At 40.0% G+C, this 17,738-nt stretch overlaps 1 protein-coding gene across 34 annotated transcripts in view; it reads right to left on the bottom strand.

Moving 5' to 3' along the window:
• The window catches only part of MADD (MAP kinase activating death domain), a 68,200-nt gene that overhangs the window by 16,383 nt on the left and 34,079 nt on the right, over nucleotides 1–17,738 (bottom strand). For 18 of the 34 annotated variants that reach the window (XM_033063458.1, XM_033063453.1, XM_033063457.1 and 15 more), the window contains 12 exons: nucleotides 17,536–17,722; nucleotides 17,212–17,362; nucleotides 15,163–15,369; nucleotides 10,350–10,403; nucleotides 7,230–7,327; nucleotides 6,811–6,894; nucleotides 6,197–6,355; nucleotides 4,677–4,785; nucleotides 4,071–4,133; nucleotides 3,562–3,682; nucleotides 2,316–2,421; nucleotides 1,185–1,295 (listed from right to left, as the gene is read on the bottom strand). In XM_033063458.1, coding sequence (XP_032919349.1) covers nucleotides 1,185–1,295; nucleotides 2,316–2,421; nucleotides 3,562–3,682; nucleotides 4,071–4,133; nucleotides 4,677–4,785; nucleotides 6,197–6,355; nucleotides 6,811–6,894; nucleotides 7,230–7,327; nucleotides 10,350–10,403; nucleotides 15,163–15,369; nucleotides 17,212–17,362; nucleotides 17,536–17,722 — 1,450 coding nt within the window. The remainder of the gene's footprint in view (nucleotides 1–1,184; nucleotides 1,296–2,315; nucleotides 2,422–3,561; nucleotides 3,683–4,070; nucleotides 4,134–4,676; nucleotides 4,786–6,196; nucleotides 6,356–6,810; nucleotides 6,895–7,229; nucleotides 7,328–10,349; nucleotides 10,404–15,162; nucleotides 15,370–17,211; nucleotides 17,363–17,535; nucleotides 17,723–17,738) is intronic. The other 16 variants (XM_033063461.1, XM_033063473.1, XM_033063467.1 and 13 more) reach the window with 3 other exon arrangements.

Below are 17,738 nucleotides of genomic sequence, written 5' to 3'. Positions count from 1 at the left end.
GCACCGGACTATAAGGCGCACCCGCCGGGAGTTGGCAAAATTCGCAACTTTTTAGATCAGATAAGGCGCACCGGACTATAGGGCGCACTTTTTTTTTGCAGCGAGGCTCCGCCCCCAGCTCCCTCCGCGCGGTTGCTGGCCGAGGCCCCGCCCCAACCCGGCAGTCATTGGCCCCCAGGCCCGCCTGCATCCGGCGGGGCCGGGGCATGGCCGCCACCCCTCCGTGCTGCCTCTCCGGGGCCGGGCTATGGCCGCCGCCCCTCCGTGCTGCCTCTCCGGGGCCGGGCTATGGCCGCCGCCCCTCCGTGCTGCCTGCACGGGGTCGGTGGGTGCCTGTGGAGGGGCGGCTCCGCCTCCACGGGGTCGGTGGGGGCCTGTGGAGGGGCGGCTCCGCCTCCATGGGGCCGGGGGGTGCCTGTGGAGGGGTGGCTCCGCCTCCACGGGGCTGGAGGGTGCCTGTGTAGGGGCGGCTCCGCCTCCACAGGGCCGGTGGGTGCCTGTGGAGGGGCGGCTCCGCCTCCACGGGGCTGGTGGGTGCCTGTGGAGGGGCGGCTCCGCCTCCACGGGGCCGGGGGGTGCCTGTGGAGGGGCGGCTCCGCCTCCACGGGGCCGGGGGGTGCCTCTGGAGGGACGGCTCCGCCTGCACGGGGCCCGGGGGGTGCCTCTGGACGGGCCGTCCCGTTTGCACAGGGCCGGGGGGTGCCTCTGGAGGGACGGCTCCGCCTGCACGGGGCTGGGGTGTGCCTGTGTAGGGACGGCTCCGCCTGCACGGGGCCGGGGTGTGCCTCTGGAGGGACGGCTCCGCCTCCACAGGGCCGGGGCGTGCCTCTGGAGGGGCGGCTCCGCCTGCACAGGGCCAGGGCGTGCCTGCCCCTGCTCCGCCCCACCTCCACCTGGCAGCCATGGCCCTGCCGGTTTCCCCCGTGGCTCGCAGCTCGCACTTCCGGGTAGGCAATTTTTTTGAACTTTGTCCATCAGATAAGGCGCACCGGACTATAAGGCGCACTTCCGGGTTCCAGGGAAAATTTTAGTCAAAAGGGTGCGCCTTATAGTCGTGAAATTACTGTAATTATTTTTAATATTTTTAAATTAGTGTTGCAGAGAATATACATAAGATTTTTCAGGCAATTTATTTCCTCCACCATAGATCCCAGAGGTATACCACTCATCACTCTTTTACTTACCAGATTGGCAAGTTTGTCTAGAATATCATTTATTTGCTGGCTGTGCACCAGTCCAATATGTGATTTTCCCATTAGACGACGCACCTTTTTCCTAATATCATTCTTGTTCACCTAGAAAGCAGATATACAGACTGTTGCATAGTCTTCTCTATTCACAGGAGGCAACTCCAATTTCCCAAACATATCCTGGTTTCCATTGCTAAGAAGCAAAACAACTAATCTTGAGTTCACTCATGCTAGGACCTCTTTACTCAGCAGTACAGGACCAAGTTGTATGCATCCCATTTTTTCCAGCTACTCTGAAAGTGATGCCCTGCACAACAGATTTCCTGCCTGCCCATGCACACAAGCTGCAGTTCCACTGCCCACCACTTCCAGCTACTGACATCAAAAGCCTCAGTTCTCCATGTTACCACTTCTGAGTCTCATTGCCACACCAGCTTCTCCACCTCTTCCTCAGCACAGACTCCATTTAGGCAGCTGTGGAACCCTCAACACAACATTTTATCTATCAGAGTTCTCCTTTCACCAGGTGTTTCCTGGTCACCAGCCTGTGGCTCTAACAAACACTCCCAGAGAGTCTTCCAACAGCAAAAAGTTTCTTGTGAAGATGAGCTGCAGGCAAGCTCAGAAGCAAAATATTTCTGCCTCAGTTGCCATTTCAAAAGATGCCAGCCATTCATACTAAAGGCTTCTAAAACAGTATACTCATGTTTGAGTGCTGATTTCAAGCTGGATCAAAAATTGCTTTTAACATATTTGCATTATGACCTTAATGTTGTGGAATATATAAAACAAACTCAATCTGCTTCCTTCCTTTGGCAAGAATTCTTTGTGCTTGAAAGAAAGCATCGTATTTTCCAATATATTTTAAAATTGAAATCCACTATGTAAAATAAGAAAATAAAGTACCAAAGCGTGGGGTTTGCAGGATTATGCTTCCCTTGATAGCTCAAATAAATTCATCTCTCTAGTAAGAGAAGGCCTTCCAACTTTGCAGTTTCTACTAGAAACTGCCCTTATTATCCACAGTTCTGAGTTTCATAAAGAGATGTATGGTTTCAAGACAGCACCAATGAAATATACTGCTTAAATCTGAGCAGCAATCTATTGAAAAGAACAAGAAGTCACCTTTATCATAAGCATATAAGCAATCATATTATGTAGCAGTGTAGCCAACAAGCGATCCTCATCATCCTCCAAACGCTTTCGATCGTGTTCTCCCAGCGAAAGATACCTGCAGGAAGAGCTACATCTGAAGCAGACTCACAGGCATTTTCCACCCACTCCACTAAAGCACTGGCAGAGGACACAGTACTGTTTGTGAAGTGTATGGCAAATACAACCTCTAAAAACACTAAGTCAAATGGGCATTTTCCAGTAAAACATACTGATCAGTAGTTAAACATTTCCCTTAATTATTAACTAGTTGAAGCAAGTAACATCTGCTCAGAGGGAAATTTGTTAGTGGTCCGCTGGGTTTACCCATTTCCTGTTCTCTGCAGTCACAGCTCTGTGGCAATTACAACTGTCAGAAGAACACATAGCTCAGCACAAGAGCTATCCAGCATTAGAGCTTAAATACAGCTGCAAGGCAGAAGAAAGCTGATAAAGGAAGTGCAACGGGCACTCTCTTTTTCCAGTAAGGTAGGCAGTTTCTGGAATAACAGTTTTGAAACTAGCACCCCAAAGTAGCTCTTATTTTGGCTACCAGATTTCATGTTTCATGATAGCATGGATGGAGGCAGTAGAGCTGTAGGGTAGTAGACAAGAGCACAGAATGATCAGCTGTTAACAGAGCTGGGGGGAGGAAGAGGAAGTTAGTCAAGATTGCTATCTTAGAAGCAGTCAAAACTCAGGCAACCACACAGATATTTCTAGAGAGTGGTTTCCTCATGGGGTTTTTTTGTGTTTGTTTTAACTACAAGCTGTGAAAACACCTTTAAGTTACTTTGCATTTTGAGAAGGCTCAAAATGCCATTTCTGGAAATATTTAATTATTTTACTTTACATCAATACACTATTATTCCAGAATACAGCCATCCTGCCACAAAAATCTCTTGCTTTACCAATGATCTAGTCTATTCCATCCGTTCATATTATTATTATGCTTACATTACTCATTTCTCTGGAAATATCTCACCACAAGAGTTAATAAATATATATGTCATAATTAAGGACGAGTATTTCAGCATCAGGAGCTACCAACCAGCAGAGACACAAAAGGCTCCCTTTGGAATAGTCAGGTACAGTAACTAGGTTTACAAAGTGACAATAGCATGTTGAGCAGAATTAAAATGATTTTTTCCCCACTATTTTTACTATTTCAGCCCCAGGTAAAACACTAAGGAGGAAAAAGGTCCACTGAAGAATTTACCTGTCAATCATCTCCTGAGGTCCCTGGTCCATCCCCATTCCTTCTCTCTCTAACATCACAGCATCCAAAAAAGCATCTTCCCAGAACTGCATCTGGTCCCACAAAGTTGAACGCTCTTTGCCTATGCAGTGTATAAAAAAATTCAGCATTTATTCTGTGTACTCCAGTCAGACACTTTATGATTAATTCCTGTTGATTGCCACTCCTTGAAAATACCACAAGCCATCACACAATGAAACTACATTAATTTTTTTTTTTTAAGTTACTTGTAAACTACAAGCAACACCACAACTGAAGAAAAGTGTAAAAGAAAAGACAAGACAAATCTCTCATTCTAATTAATGGCATAATACTTTTCATCTCTTACAGTAAAGTACCTCTCATCTCTATTCTTTAAGGAGTATCTCTTCTTCCATAAACTGTTAACACTGCCCAAGAGAGACAGGAATATCTCACACAGACACAGATCACAGCAACCACACAGAGAAGTGGAAAGATAAGATCATTACTCAGAGAAAAGGTTTCCATTGCAGCATCCTCTAATTGGTCCCAGACAGATCCTTTATCCCTACCTGCACCATTCCAAGCAGGTAGGAACGATAAATGGAAGGAATGAAAAACACAGGAAGAGAGAGCCTTTGATTAACAGCAAGTCCAGACAAAATACAAAAAAGCCAATGTACTCCTAATTCAAGGATACACTTAAAGCCCTTTAGAATTCTGAGTTTAGCACTCTGTTCAGTGACTTAAGCTGAATGATCTTCTTTCAAGACCAGTAATATATTTTAGCTTTCTATATACCGCTAACTTCCTTCTCCCCTTCTTCACACTGTTTAAAGAATTCATATTCAAAAAGAGCAAGAGACTTGGACAGACTTCATTTTATGTAAACTACACCACCCACACCAATCTCCTCTTACACTTATTCAATTTCCCCAGCAAAACTTTGGATTTACTCTGAATGGTCTGATGTACCTTCCTATTCTACCAGCATGGACAAGAGTTAGAAGCTAAAAACAGTGTCAGGGAAAGTGAAAATTCCAGTCCATCCTAGACATGATTTCATCTGAACTTCAACCTGAAAGATTCCCTCCTGACTAAAAAATGTAGCTTACCCAAAAGTCCTTCATATAGATAGACACGCTGGTTCCCATCCTCCAGACCTCTCCCTGGAGTAGTCCCTTTGCTATCCTTCACACTCTGCTTCAGGTTGTGAGACTTGGCCTGAAAATAATAGAAGAGGTATTGGCAATTTAACTCTGCACCTTGCATGGCTCTCTCTTGCACTGTTGGGTTTAACAGATGCAGTATGCAAGTTGTATTTCAAAAAAGCTTCTCCTGCAAACATTCACATAACAATTGTTTTGTTCGAAGAGCACTGTAATACACTTAAACATCCAGAGTCAGACAAAGAAAACTCAGAGACAAAGAGAGAAAACAAAACACAGAGGAAGCACACTGCTTCCCTGAAGGAAAACTGAGGCAAAACAAAAATGTAAGCCCCAGATTGTAGGAAAGAATCTCTTCTGTCATCCCCTGTGTTTCACACTTATGCATTCATAAAGCAAATAATTACATATCATCTGGTCTGAAGAGTGAGAGTTGGGAAAAACAGCCAGCAGGAACTGTGACAACAAAGCTGGCCCATTTAGCTCTCCACCACCAGGTAAACTATGGTGCAAAATTTGAGTTCCTTGTACATCATATACACCCATAATCTTTGTTCTAAATCTCTTGCAAGGGCTCTTAGAATTTTAGTTTCTATTTAGTTCTATTCTATTTAATTTATTAGAAAAATGCAGAAAAATAAATATTAAAAGTTTGACTCGTCAGTAACTGAGAGGACACCCTCTTGCAACAAAAGAAGCAGACACAGCTAAATCATTTTCGTGCTTTTTGTAGAAATCTGCCAGGAAACTCAATGGCTTGTTTGTTTCTTAACATTAGAAGTCCTATAAACACTTTCACAATCTTATCATTATCATAAAATAATTAACACAATGAGACCAATCTTGAGGCACTGCAAGTTTTCTTATTTTGCTGAGACCTTGATTTAGCCAAATCAAGTGTATCACTATTTCCTTGGTAAGATGTATATTAGAGGTTATACACAATAATCAAGGACTTTACAAAATGAAGTGCTCACAAATTATTTGGATTTTACTGCATACAGATCTTCCAACTAGGCAAATATATTTAAAAGTTATGATTAGACTTCAAATAGGACTAAAGTAATACTTCAAAGAAACAGAACAGCTGCTAAAACTAAAATGGATCCCTCCTTTACTCTATCAAGCAGCTTCTCCTACGAAACGGAATTTTCCTTTTAGTTAAGGGCGAACAATGCCCACCAAATGTTCATTTGGTTAGAGAAACATTGCATTAATATTAAATATTACTGGAGTCTCTAAGGTGATGCAATATGTGGATCTACTACTTTCAAAAAAACATTTATTGCACAGGAAATGAAGGAAGGTATGTGGATCCAGACAAAATCACATCTTTGACATATTGTAAGTCATTGCTGATTAACCCTTAGAACTGAATCAGAGATCCTCTTCCATATATGCATACACACTGAAATATTACTGTACAAAATTAAAAAAAAAAAAAAAGAAGTCTGCAATGCCCTTACAAAGATAGAGCTAGTAGCAGAGTTTGTCTCAATTTCACTGTCTGACACAGTGCCTCTGGATCCTGCCAAATTGCCACCATTTTCCACACTCGGGCCATCACCAGCATTGCTGCTCAAGTCACTGTCTGCTCCTAATGTCTCTCCAGAACTATTACTAACCTGTGGAGAAAAATAAAGCAATTACCTTCAAGAGATAATGCATCAGAGAATTTGTTCTTATTTTTAATGCATCAGACTATCTGGCTTTTTGCACTCAGGTTATCTTTTTAAACTTCTATTTTTTTATGGTTTTAGATAGTTTATACACAACTAAGACATATTTATAGAATTGTTGCAATCCACCAGTTCCAAAAATACACCAATATGTAGGAATATGTAACAGCAATAAGCACCATATATGAAGGCTGCAATCTGCTCATGAAGCAAGCACTATATATGTTCTGTCAGACACACATGCTTGCTACCCACTCAGAGGCTCTGGAGAGAGAACTCAGAGTACATTATGCATGTGTGGCACTTTGCTGCCACACCACACAAAATCTAGGCATGAAATGCCCTTCACCACTTTAACAAGCAGTCAATCACATCCAGATGTCACTCTGGGCATATCCTACCACAGTGCTGACTTCAGAATCCTGGCTTGTACTTCGGACCATAACTGTTGGTCCTCCACTGGGAAGAGAGTCAAAATCACTCTTCTGCAATCAAAACATATAAAGGACAAGAAGAGCCACATTAGCTTTTACCCTAAGGAGAGAACATCACTTCCCATTCTTTTGGGCTCTTGAATCACATGCCTTATGCTTTTGTAGTTTATTTAGCCAGTCAAATAGAAATTACTAGTGTCAAAAAGACCATGGTGTCCTGTAACTGAGTTTACAAAGATGAATGCCCTAGAGAAAGGGGTGAATAAATTTTACCAAATGAGCCTCTCAAGAATAATCAAATCCTAGAAATCTTCCTATAATTAAGTAGTGAATAGAAGAATCCTGTCTCTTACCACATAAATAAAGCAAGCATAGGAGCCACTGACCTGAGAACCTGAGGTCAGACTGAGGCCACTGTCTGCACTGATTTGGGATTTCTTCTCATCTGTTTCTCCCAAATCAAATTGTTTCACACCTTCTGGTCCTGAACAAAGGAAAAAGTAAATAATTACTGTAACAAGAAAAACAGCATAGGAGAAAGCAGATGACAGACAGGAACAGTACCAAGAAAACACATTTGCTTTCTCACTTCTTTGATTTTTAACGCCTTTTTTATTATTCCTTGGTACTGAAAACAAGGCCAGCAGATCACATCTGCTAGTCTTCAAACATCAGTTTGAATTTCAAATACTCTCAAGTCCAGGAGTGACTATAATTAAACAGTACCTTTCTTAGCCATTCAAGAGAGATAAGAGGACAGACAAGAGTCAAGTAGCTTCCACTTACAGTAACACATGCAGAGCAGTTGACATTCAACTCTAGGAAGCCTTTAATTCTTGGTAATAAAACCTATTCACTTAAAAGTCAGAATCCTTTTTTGAACAGCTAAATTGCTCAAAGTCCTGGACTGAGTTTTTTTTGGTTGCCCACTGCAACTATCTAGGCAAAAATCAGGCAACACATGACAAGAAAATAAACAGTAACAATTGGTGTTACCCACGATGATTTTCAAAGACTAAGCTTGTATGACGCTGTACTTCACAACATTCCCAATTCCCAATTACATTAACAAATGGCTCTCCAGAGTTGGCAATCACATAGGTTAGGAGAGAGAAAGGGAATCAGCAAGCTTTTAAGTCATGCATTTATTAACCCAACAATCCAAAAAACAAAAAATGGAAAGAAAGGATAAAGAACTTTATGTTCAATTTCCCATGCACTTCTAGAATCGTATCATCTATTGTCCTCAGATGGGATGGCAGGAGGAAAAGAGAATGATGGAGAGGCCTGAAAAGAAATTTGGATAAGCACTGAATGAAGTAAATAAGAAAGCAGAAAAGAGTGTGTTATAGGATGTACACAGAATGCTAATACTCCCCAAAACAGGAACAGACTGAACGCAATACTTCTGCCACAGCCATATCTGCCAACTATTCAGTAACAGGAAGATATGATCAGATGCTGGAATATTTGTATTATATACCCATCTCTATAGCCAGTATTTCTAAGTAAACAATGCCACTATCTCTGTAACCACTGATTGCAATAACCTGGGAATTATGAACACGTTTGTATTATATGTAATATTAGAGAGGATAAGACAGTGAAAAGGAAAGAAAAAGGGAAGGGAGGAGAGAGAGAGAGAAGGATAATATACAAAAATTTGTGGGAGTGAGTTTGAGATGATATGTAAACTTATGAATAGCAAAGCCATAAGCGGGCTGTGCAGACTACTAGCTTACTACTCAACCCCCAATTCTTCCTGTGAAATGTTTACAGAAAGTATTCTTCATTTATTATAGTATTTTATCTCTAAATCCAAATGCCTTAGTTACTGTAAATCAATGTCTCAAAGACTAAGAAAGAGAAAGTATAAACAAAATTTATGAAGAAAAATTACTAAAAATATCTTTTCTAATAATTTGAAACATTATTTTCCACTGAAATACACATAGTTCACTTCTTGAGGTCTATTTCCACTCACTCAAGTGGGCATCATTTCTAGTTCTGATACAGCAAAACGTTTTCTATCTCATTACTACAGAAATAACACTAAATTTCAGCTGTGTGTTTTAAGCAATTTAGGAGTTTCCTGTCCCAGCCATAATTCAGATATATTTCTGGCAGTTTGGTTTTTAAAGGAATTGAAATTGACTGAAGCAGTTCAGATATTTGAGGGCTGTAACTGAGTGTAAGGAGCACAATAGCCACAATTACATTGCTGTCACTGTCAATTTACAGGCACTTACAAATATCCCTTTCCCTTCTTTATGGGGTCATATGTCTAATACACATGGAACACTAAAAACTCCATTTATTCCTCCCAATGTAGGAACCCACCTGAAAGGCTCCGCTTGGGAGAGCAAGTGTGTGTGTGTGCTATGTGCCTGTCTTGCACACTTTTGCTCAGCAGATAGCAACTCACAACTTAAGTTAACAACAGGAAGCTGTACTGCAGAGGTGCCCCATTCACTCCATTCTCTCTGAACTAACTCCAGATGCTAGTTCGTACTTAACAGAAGTATTTAACTGAGGTGCCAAAAACTAATGTAAGCAAACCCAGGACTAGTCAGAATGTTAGGAGTCTTCACTCATTCATCTCAGCTATTAATCCTTCCCAAACTTCAGTCTGTAAAACAGGCAGTATGAGCTCTGCAAAGTGTAAACTAAGCTTATGGTTAGGAAACGCCTACCACAATACAGTTGTTATAAAGTGGATGTTGTCCTTTTGTCACATGTCCCTATTTACAAAAGTAACAACCAAAAGAGCAGAACCTGGTATTGCCCCTGCAGAGCATACATATGCAATATTTTATTCATTATCATATTTCAACCGATGTTCAGATTTGTGTAGATTTAGACTATTATTTAGACTCTGCAACAGCCTCAAGCTATTTCACTCCTTCTTTACCAAGGAATATGAAAAACAAAATCAGGTTGATTCTTTATTATGAGGCTATTTTCTAGAAGCCATCACTAAATACAATTCTCCACATAAACCTTCTCTCTCCCCCTCAGAAGTATTCCTTGTTGCAGACTGACTGCTCATGGTTGATGCCAGTTAACAAAATTCACCATCCCACAGCTTGAACAAACAGGAATTCTTCATTTCAGTAACATTTAATCAATCCATATATCTACATCAACAACTTGTTAAACAAGTTTTAACCTTTAAGGAAGGAGATGGAGTATCTTAAAATTCTTCCATATTTATCTGATTGGTGAGGATGCAGAACACCTGCTTCCTCTTCTTTGAAGGTAACATTCAGGGCAGGAAAAAAAAAAGGGGGAGGGGGGGGAAAAAAAAAAAAAGAGACATTTCAACATAATTTCCTCAAGGCAAACAGATCTGTTTGGTCTCTTTAATGGAGACTTTCTTGATAGATTTTGTTCTTGTGAGCATAAAACTTGTGTGCCATAAATGCAAGCTCACCCTGCACCTGGGGAGTTGGCAGTTATGGGGAGGCTGGAGGAGTCAGTTTCTAAATGTTTTTTAATTTCCTTACTCGTTTTTTCCAAAGATTTTTGCTTTTTCACTTCCTGGTGCTTGTTCCACAATTCTACCCAAGATGCATTGAAAGCAGGAGAGAAAGAGAAAGAGTCAGCGACTGGTCAGACAGGTGAAAATGGGGAAAAATTTTCAAACAAAAACCCCACCCTTCACCTCAAAAAAAAAAAAAAAAAAAAAAAAAAAAAAGGCAGAATTTTATGACAACTACTGAGTGAAGGGTAAATTAACACCATTTTCAAAGAAATCAGTATTAGGTATGGAGCACTGCATCATCTCTTAGTCACAGTATCCAAACATTAGAGATGACTTCATACAATTGTGGTGGTACATCCCCCCTCCCCTCCTCAGACCACACTTTGACAGCAGTGAATCAACTAAGGAAAAACAGCTCTTATGAACAAATAATTAATAATTAACCTTTTCTAAGAAAGGGATTTAAGACTGTCAGATATTTACTCCTCTAAAACGTCGGCATCACAGAAGCTCTAATGAACAGAAACATTTTAATGTCTCTAGTTTATATCACTGAAAGGAGAAAGACATAAAAACAGCAGCAGTAATTCCAAAAATATTAAAGTGTAGGTTAACACAGCATTCAATCAATATTATATCTTACATACTATCACAAAGTCTACAAGTTATTTTTGACCAAACAACATTCTCAATAAATGCCTGGCTCTGCCCATGAACCTGTCTTATGCAAAGAGCTGAACTTCTCTGTACCCACTTGCTCCTGTCAGGATATAGAGAACAGAAAATGGCAAAAAACTAAAATGAGCAAGATATCAGACGTGCTTCAGCTTCCAAAACTCAAAGTCACATCACTCTAATCTAAAGTCAGCAAATTCCAGAAGAGAATATACAATGCACAGACCAGCAAAACAGTCTGAAGTTTTAAGAAAACTTTGAAACTTAGCCCTGGGACAAAACAGTGATGAGACACTTGCACTTTTCTATCACTCACATTGCTCAACTCTCTGAAATGCAGTCACCCTTTCTGCTCAGAAACATCCGATCATTCCAAGTGCTGGCCTGTTGGCCAAAGGAAACAGTACAAGCTGACATGCTGAGCTGACTCTAAGTGTTAGACACTGTCCTCTATCACTAGCATCATTAAAGTTGGGGACACTACAGAGAAAGATCCTCTTGGAAAAGTGGAAAAGGGAAGGAAAAAGAAGTAAAATGTTCTTTTACTACTCTTTAAGAAAACTTCCTGAGCAACTGAAAGGTCACTTAAGTGACTTAAGAAATTAATTCCATCCTGCAAATAGCAGAAACAAGAGCAAGACAGTCTCTAAATAAGTTCTACTGAGCAAAATGTCCACTGAAAAAAAAATTTTAATGATAGGTTATAACTGTGGAGGAAGGCTCCAAAGTATTATGAAAAAAGACACCAGGAGACAAATGCAACAAGATAGAAAAAGCTAGAAAGATGGCTTCTAGCCTACCAATTTCTAGATTTGCTTCAGGATTGATAGACGTTCCTTCAACTTTCATAAATAGACAGATGGATAAGATAAAATTGCTGAGGGATCCAAACAGCATCCTACAGGCTTATCAAGCTAAGCATACACTGACACAGATAACAATCTCTAAGATGGACTGCATGTGTTTGTTAAAGGGCTTTGAAAACATCTGGCCTCTTCCGTGTTCAGTCTTTATGACTTTACTTTAAAAATCACCAGTCTGAAAGCTGTAACACCTGCCCTTAACTTCCTTTTAGCTGGCTTGTCTGTTAATTTAGTGTAGAGTATATCTAAGCACATTAAAAACAGACTAGATTTTACTCTCAACTATTTAACTGAAGAAGAAAAACAAAACTTCAAATAAACTCACGGCATAAAATGCTACAACTATGGCTTTGTTACATGACCCTAAACTTAACAAGGCAGTGGATCCAAAAAGGACCTGATGCAGATGAAGTTTGTAGAACAATCTTTTCTGTTTAAAAAACCAGCCAAAATAAAGTGATCTGACCAGATTAAAAAATTATTTAAAAACTAGTAATGGAAACTTCAGTAAGTACTGAGATTGTCATTAACGGTTATGGAAAGTATGCAATAAACCAAACTTATCACTAATATAACCGGGTAAATTAATTATCAACTTAAAAGCCACCAGTGTCTACAGGTGATGAATCCTGGCAGACAAGAACCCCAGAAGTAAGCAATTGGTGAGTATCAGAAGCATCATCTTCACACTGAATTTTCTAGGTAGGAATTAGGTATCAAAGCACAGTCAAGATCAAAGCTTAGCTGGTAAAAAGCCATCCCACTTCCCCTCAGAAACAAGAACCCCTGTGAACTTCATGGCCACTGTTCCTGTAGTACCAGTAAACTGCACAGATTCAGCTACCACAGATTCAGCTCTAGATCTGAGATGCAGTTTAATCACCACACTAACATACACTTTACATATTACTACTGCAAACAGAGCTGTACATTATTTTACTCCATCCTTCTGAAGACTTCTCATTCTAGTATTTCCTTCTGTATCTAGGTAAAAAGGTTAGCAGCCCAATTTGGATTTCATCTCTACAATATCAAGAGATTAACTCAAAGTTTTATTTACATATCTGCAACCTGAGTCTGTAAGTACCTCCCAAACTTCACAGAACCAAGGAACTGCTGAAGTTCAAAGGTACCCATGGACATCATCTAGTCCAACCTCCCTGCTTAAAGCAGGATTGACTAAAGCTGCCTGCCACAGGACCACATCCAGTCAGGTATTCACTTTCTCTGGAGATGGAGAATCCACCATCTTTTGAGGGGGACCCAACCTGTTCCACTGTTGCATCATCTTCACATAAAAACATTTCTTCCCATGTTTAAATGGTACTACTTACAAACACGTTGTTATTTCAGCAACATGTAAATGTTGCTGAAAAAAAATTAGTTTGGGTAAGAACATTTCCATTTCACAGCTAAGCTGCGACTAACACCAGCCCTGTATATCCGAAGTTGTCTTATTCTGAAGTTTCCACGACAGAATATAAAGGAAGTATAACAGGCAAGCAGTTTTAAATTATGTCTCTGCAACACAAGAGAAACACCCTTCACTTCTAGATCACACAAGTCAGATGAACATGGAGACTACACTGTTTTTACAGAAATTTCCTAAAAAGTGACTTGCATACCAGGTCATGTTTTGTGGTGAAAGACGAAAGTGGTTAGGGAAAAAAGGCTTCAGGAAAAACATTCAAGTCTTTTGAACTTTGGTCAGTCTAGGTAAAACCATATCTTTCTTGTAATTTAGCTCCATAAAAGACAAGTGGAAGCCACCATAGCATCAGAACCACCAATGAGAATGTACCTTTGCCTGTCCTTGAAGACCGTGAAATGTTTAAGGCTAATATTCTGGCAACAGTAGTTTACATGACATATTATATAGCACTTCTTTTGAAAAGCACTTCTTATGATACTTCACAAACAGGAATTATCTGATCTCTATGATTTCCATTTCCATGAGGCTTTAATTTCATGTAAGGGAAAGAAGCAGTCTTAGCAATCTCAGCAAAAGATATCTCTTCATTCTTTAAAAGAATACTGTCCTAGAGCCTGGCTTACTCTCAGTTGTGCCAGAAGCATACTTTCCTTTCTCTCTTCTACAGAAAAGTAATGAAGTACCTAGAGCAAACCACAGCTAACTGAAATGCTGGAAATCTGAATCTGAAACTCTTTCAGCTTCCTGACAGCTTTTCAAATGGAGTACAAGACTAGTTTCTGAGCAACTGCCTCCATAAACAAGGCAGTTACCTCTTCAAACAAGAAAGCCAATCAAGTCAGAGAGGTTCAGCATCAGTTCACGACACGACAGCACCCAGCCTGAAGTTATTATGTGTGTATGAGAATGAGTGTCTGTACTCCTGTCACTCAGCTGCTCAATACACACATTTCCTAGTCTTATGCCACAAACTACATCTATATCCTCACAGCACCACACTTCCAGAAGATTATTCTTTCATACAGCAATACCATGAAAATGTTATTTTAAACAGGTTGCAAGAAGCAATGTCTATAATTTAAGATGACATATTTTGCAGGTGACAAAAAATTTCTCATATGCTGATGGTACTTGTCATGTTTACAACCCACAGGATTCAACCAAAGTAATTTTTTTTCTTTCTCCTCCACCAAAAAAGTCTGTAAACCCTTTTTGAAATAAAGCAGTTCTAAAAGCCCTACTTCAAACTTTTACCTAAGACATAGGGAAAAGCTACACTACCTAAGAGTAAGACAGGAAAATCTCCAGTGACCAGCCTAGCAGATGCTGTTTAGAAGAACACACATTCTATTTGCTATTGCACAGAAGGAAAATCCATCAGTACTGCTCAATGAAACTTTAACACCATAACTAAAATATTTTTGGAAATTCTATTGTTAACAGCAAATTTTGGATCCCACTTATATCAGGATACAATCTACATAATTCAGAGGTAGCAGCAATGACAGAAAACCTTTGTTTCATGTTTCCCTTCCACAGTTGCCCTTTCTCAAATCCTGCTGTCCCTGTTCCTCTTTTGCCATTTCCCATTGCTTGAAAACAGCAATCACAGAGCAAAAAATAAGGCTGTTTAAGGTGTAATGAAATACAGAAACAATTAAGATTAGACAGTTTCTGGGAGAAAATTGCAGTGGATAGTTTATCCGAAAGTAGGGTGAAAACACATGATTGTTCCTTGTGATCCAAGGTGTAAATGAAGCATGTTACAGTAGCAATGTAGTGTGTTAAAATGGAGAGAATGCAAATAGAACCTAATGCCAAATCAGAAGTCCCCCCCTTCACTTTGCATGCACCTCAATACACACCAATGGAAGCAATAAAATTTTCTTCCTTTAGACTTCTTGTGTCAAACTCCCTTGACCCTTTGCCTGCAGGGCTTGGTGGCTTTGGCATTAGCTGAGGTACTGGCAGCTGCATTGCAGGTTTTGGCTCCACTCTTGGGGATGATGCAGGATCCTTGCCAACTGGAGTGACAGATCCATCTGTAGGACTTCGTTTTCTCTTTTCTGGCTCTTTAAATAAAAAGAACAGTGTTGAGAGAAAATAAATAAATAAATAACTAGAAAGAAAGATAAGGAAAAAGGAAATGAGAGCCAGAGAAGAAAGATGAGACAGATGGTCTCACCTAAATCATTAAGCCTGGCAATGAAACAGCTCAGTGCCACATTTGTTCCCACAGGTCAACATGACTTGCTGATAGTCTGACACACTGGTGGAAACAGTAGAGGAGAAAGTCAGAGTACTCTTTTAGGGATACTCAAGTATCTCATTTCTGTATATCTGAAACCTAGGGATGTTCTCTGACAAAGTAACTGTAGCATCTCCTCTGCCAAATTCTGAAAAATTAAACAACTCTGCCTAAACTACCAAGAATACAACCTAGAGAAGATAAGTTCCTCTCACAGTACAAAGATGACAAACACAATCAATTTCATGGGTAAATGAAAACCTCATGAAACCTCAGGGGAGAAAAAAAAACCAAAAAAATCAATCAGCTATAGCTTTTCCATCAATCTTTAAGACTTCCTGTAGCCATATGTCCCTAAAGGCTGTTTGGATTTTTTCTCTGTATCAAACCCCATAGTTTGAATTACAGCAAAAGCTTCAGAAAAGAATCATTAAAAACAGGTTTTCCATAAAAAGACTCCTGCATAAGCTATTCCAATATCTGATGAATCTAATAGTCATAGCTTACTCTAGACAAATAAGCTATATCCATCATTCCTCTAGGATAGCCTATTTATTACTTTATGTTAAATAATAGCAACATAATGACTAATCTCTATAAAACATTTATTGAAATAAATACTAATTTCAACTAACTGAAAACAAGTAAAATATACTAAACAGCTAAAATTTGACTACAAATTAAGATGTTATGCAATAATGAGAAGAGTCTTTAAAAAAAGTTTGCACCAAATTTTGTCTGTCATGACCACAATTAGTTTACTGGGAAAACTCTATTTACCACCAAATTATGCTATTTGGTCTTCACTCTAAAACTACTGAGTTTTATGCCAGTCACTCCAATTTTCCTTAGAATCAGTGTCAAAACTTATAATTACCAAGATCAGCCTATTCTCCACATTCAGGACTGTTCCACAAGCACAACCTTCCTTACCTTCCTCAGCATTCTAACAATGACTGGAAAGGAACACAGGGCGTATCTAAGCCAACTCAAAAAAATCCCTGATGCAAGACCCAGAACACTAACTATAAAGGGTTTATATAGAATGACACAATGAAAGAAGTAACTTTCCATCATCTGAGATTACAGAAGTCAGATACTAAGCAGAGCTTTTTGTCATCTTTTGCTTTATGCCTTAGCATGTATTTTCTTATTTTGCATTAAGAATCAGATCCTTCAGAAACAGCTGAAAAATAAAGAGATGTTTTCAGACTTTCTTCTCTAAGATTATTTAGTTGTATGAGAATAATTGTGCAATGTGGCTGGTGAGTTGTAAGTCTTGTATGGTTCCACATTATAAGCATCTCCCTCCCTACTGAGGTTGCCTGCAACTTTCCAAGACTGTGGCTGGGACAGTTTTAGCTGAAGGTCCCCATTCCCAGCATTTCCACTTCAGCTGTAGAAGTGCCAGGTTTTGAATCTCACTGCACAGTTTCCATTTTCAATTAAGTATCAGTATGGCCATTATTTTACTTTGGTACAGTAACAAGTATGTAAGAAACACAAAACAGGCTTCAAGCTTTATAAGGTTTCAGTAACAATGGTACAATTCTCACCATTTTGGAAGTGTTGGAAAAGCCCTGAAATATCAAAAGGCACAAAACCAGCTAACCTCCCAGTCTTGTTTGGTTCATAAACATTGTATTCTCATGAACATTTTTCTTACCTTTATTATAGTAGTGAGTATGTGCTATCTCTAGCAGGCCAAAAACACTGGCCATGCCTCCCAGGCCAGCATTTGCATATGAATGCTCCAGGCTTAACACAGTGCACTTCAGGAGGTCCAGCATGCCCTTATAAACCTTGCGGCTGATCTCCTGCAATGAAAGCCCCATTAGTGCTGCTATTTCAGAAGTGAGAAGATAAGTCAAGAACATAAATTCCCAAACTTTATGCTATAACATCAGCTTTTTGCAATTGACAAACGCTTCCTGTGAACTGAGCCTTGGCAGACACCGAGTGTGAGGACCCTGCTGGGTTCAGCACTGACCACATCCTGTATGACATCCTGCCGAGCATCCTCCTCTGACTGGATCGTGCGATTCAGCTTGCTCAGTACAAACACACGCAGCTGCTCGCTCTCCAGTAGACGTCGGACTCTCTTCATGTTCAGCCAGCCAACACCTTGCCCATCAAGAACATTGTGTACCACCTCCTTCAGGAACTGCTGGTTCTCACTGGTACATTTAAGAG

This window comes from Catharus ustulatus, chromosome 6 (assembly GCF_009819885.2).
Source record: "Catharus ustulatus isolate bCatUst1 chromosome 6, bCatUst1.pri.v2, whole genome shotgun sequence".
Taxonomy (NCBI): Eukaryota; Metazoa; Chordata; class Aves; order Passeriformes; family Turdidae; genus Catharus; species Catharus ustulatus.
The sequence above is the reverse complement of the archived record's forward strand: the minus strand, read 5'-3'. Positions and strand labels throughout refer to the sequence as shown.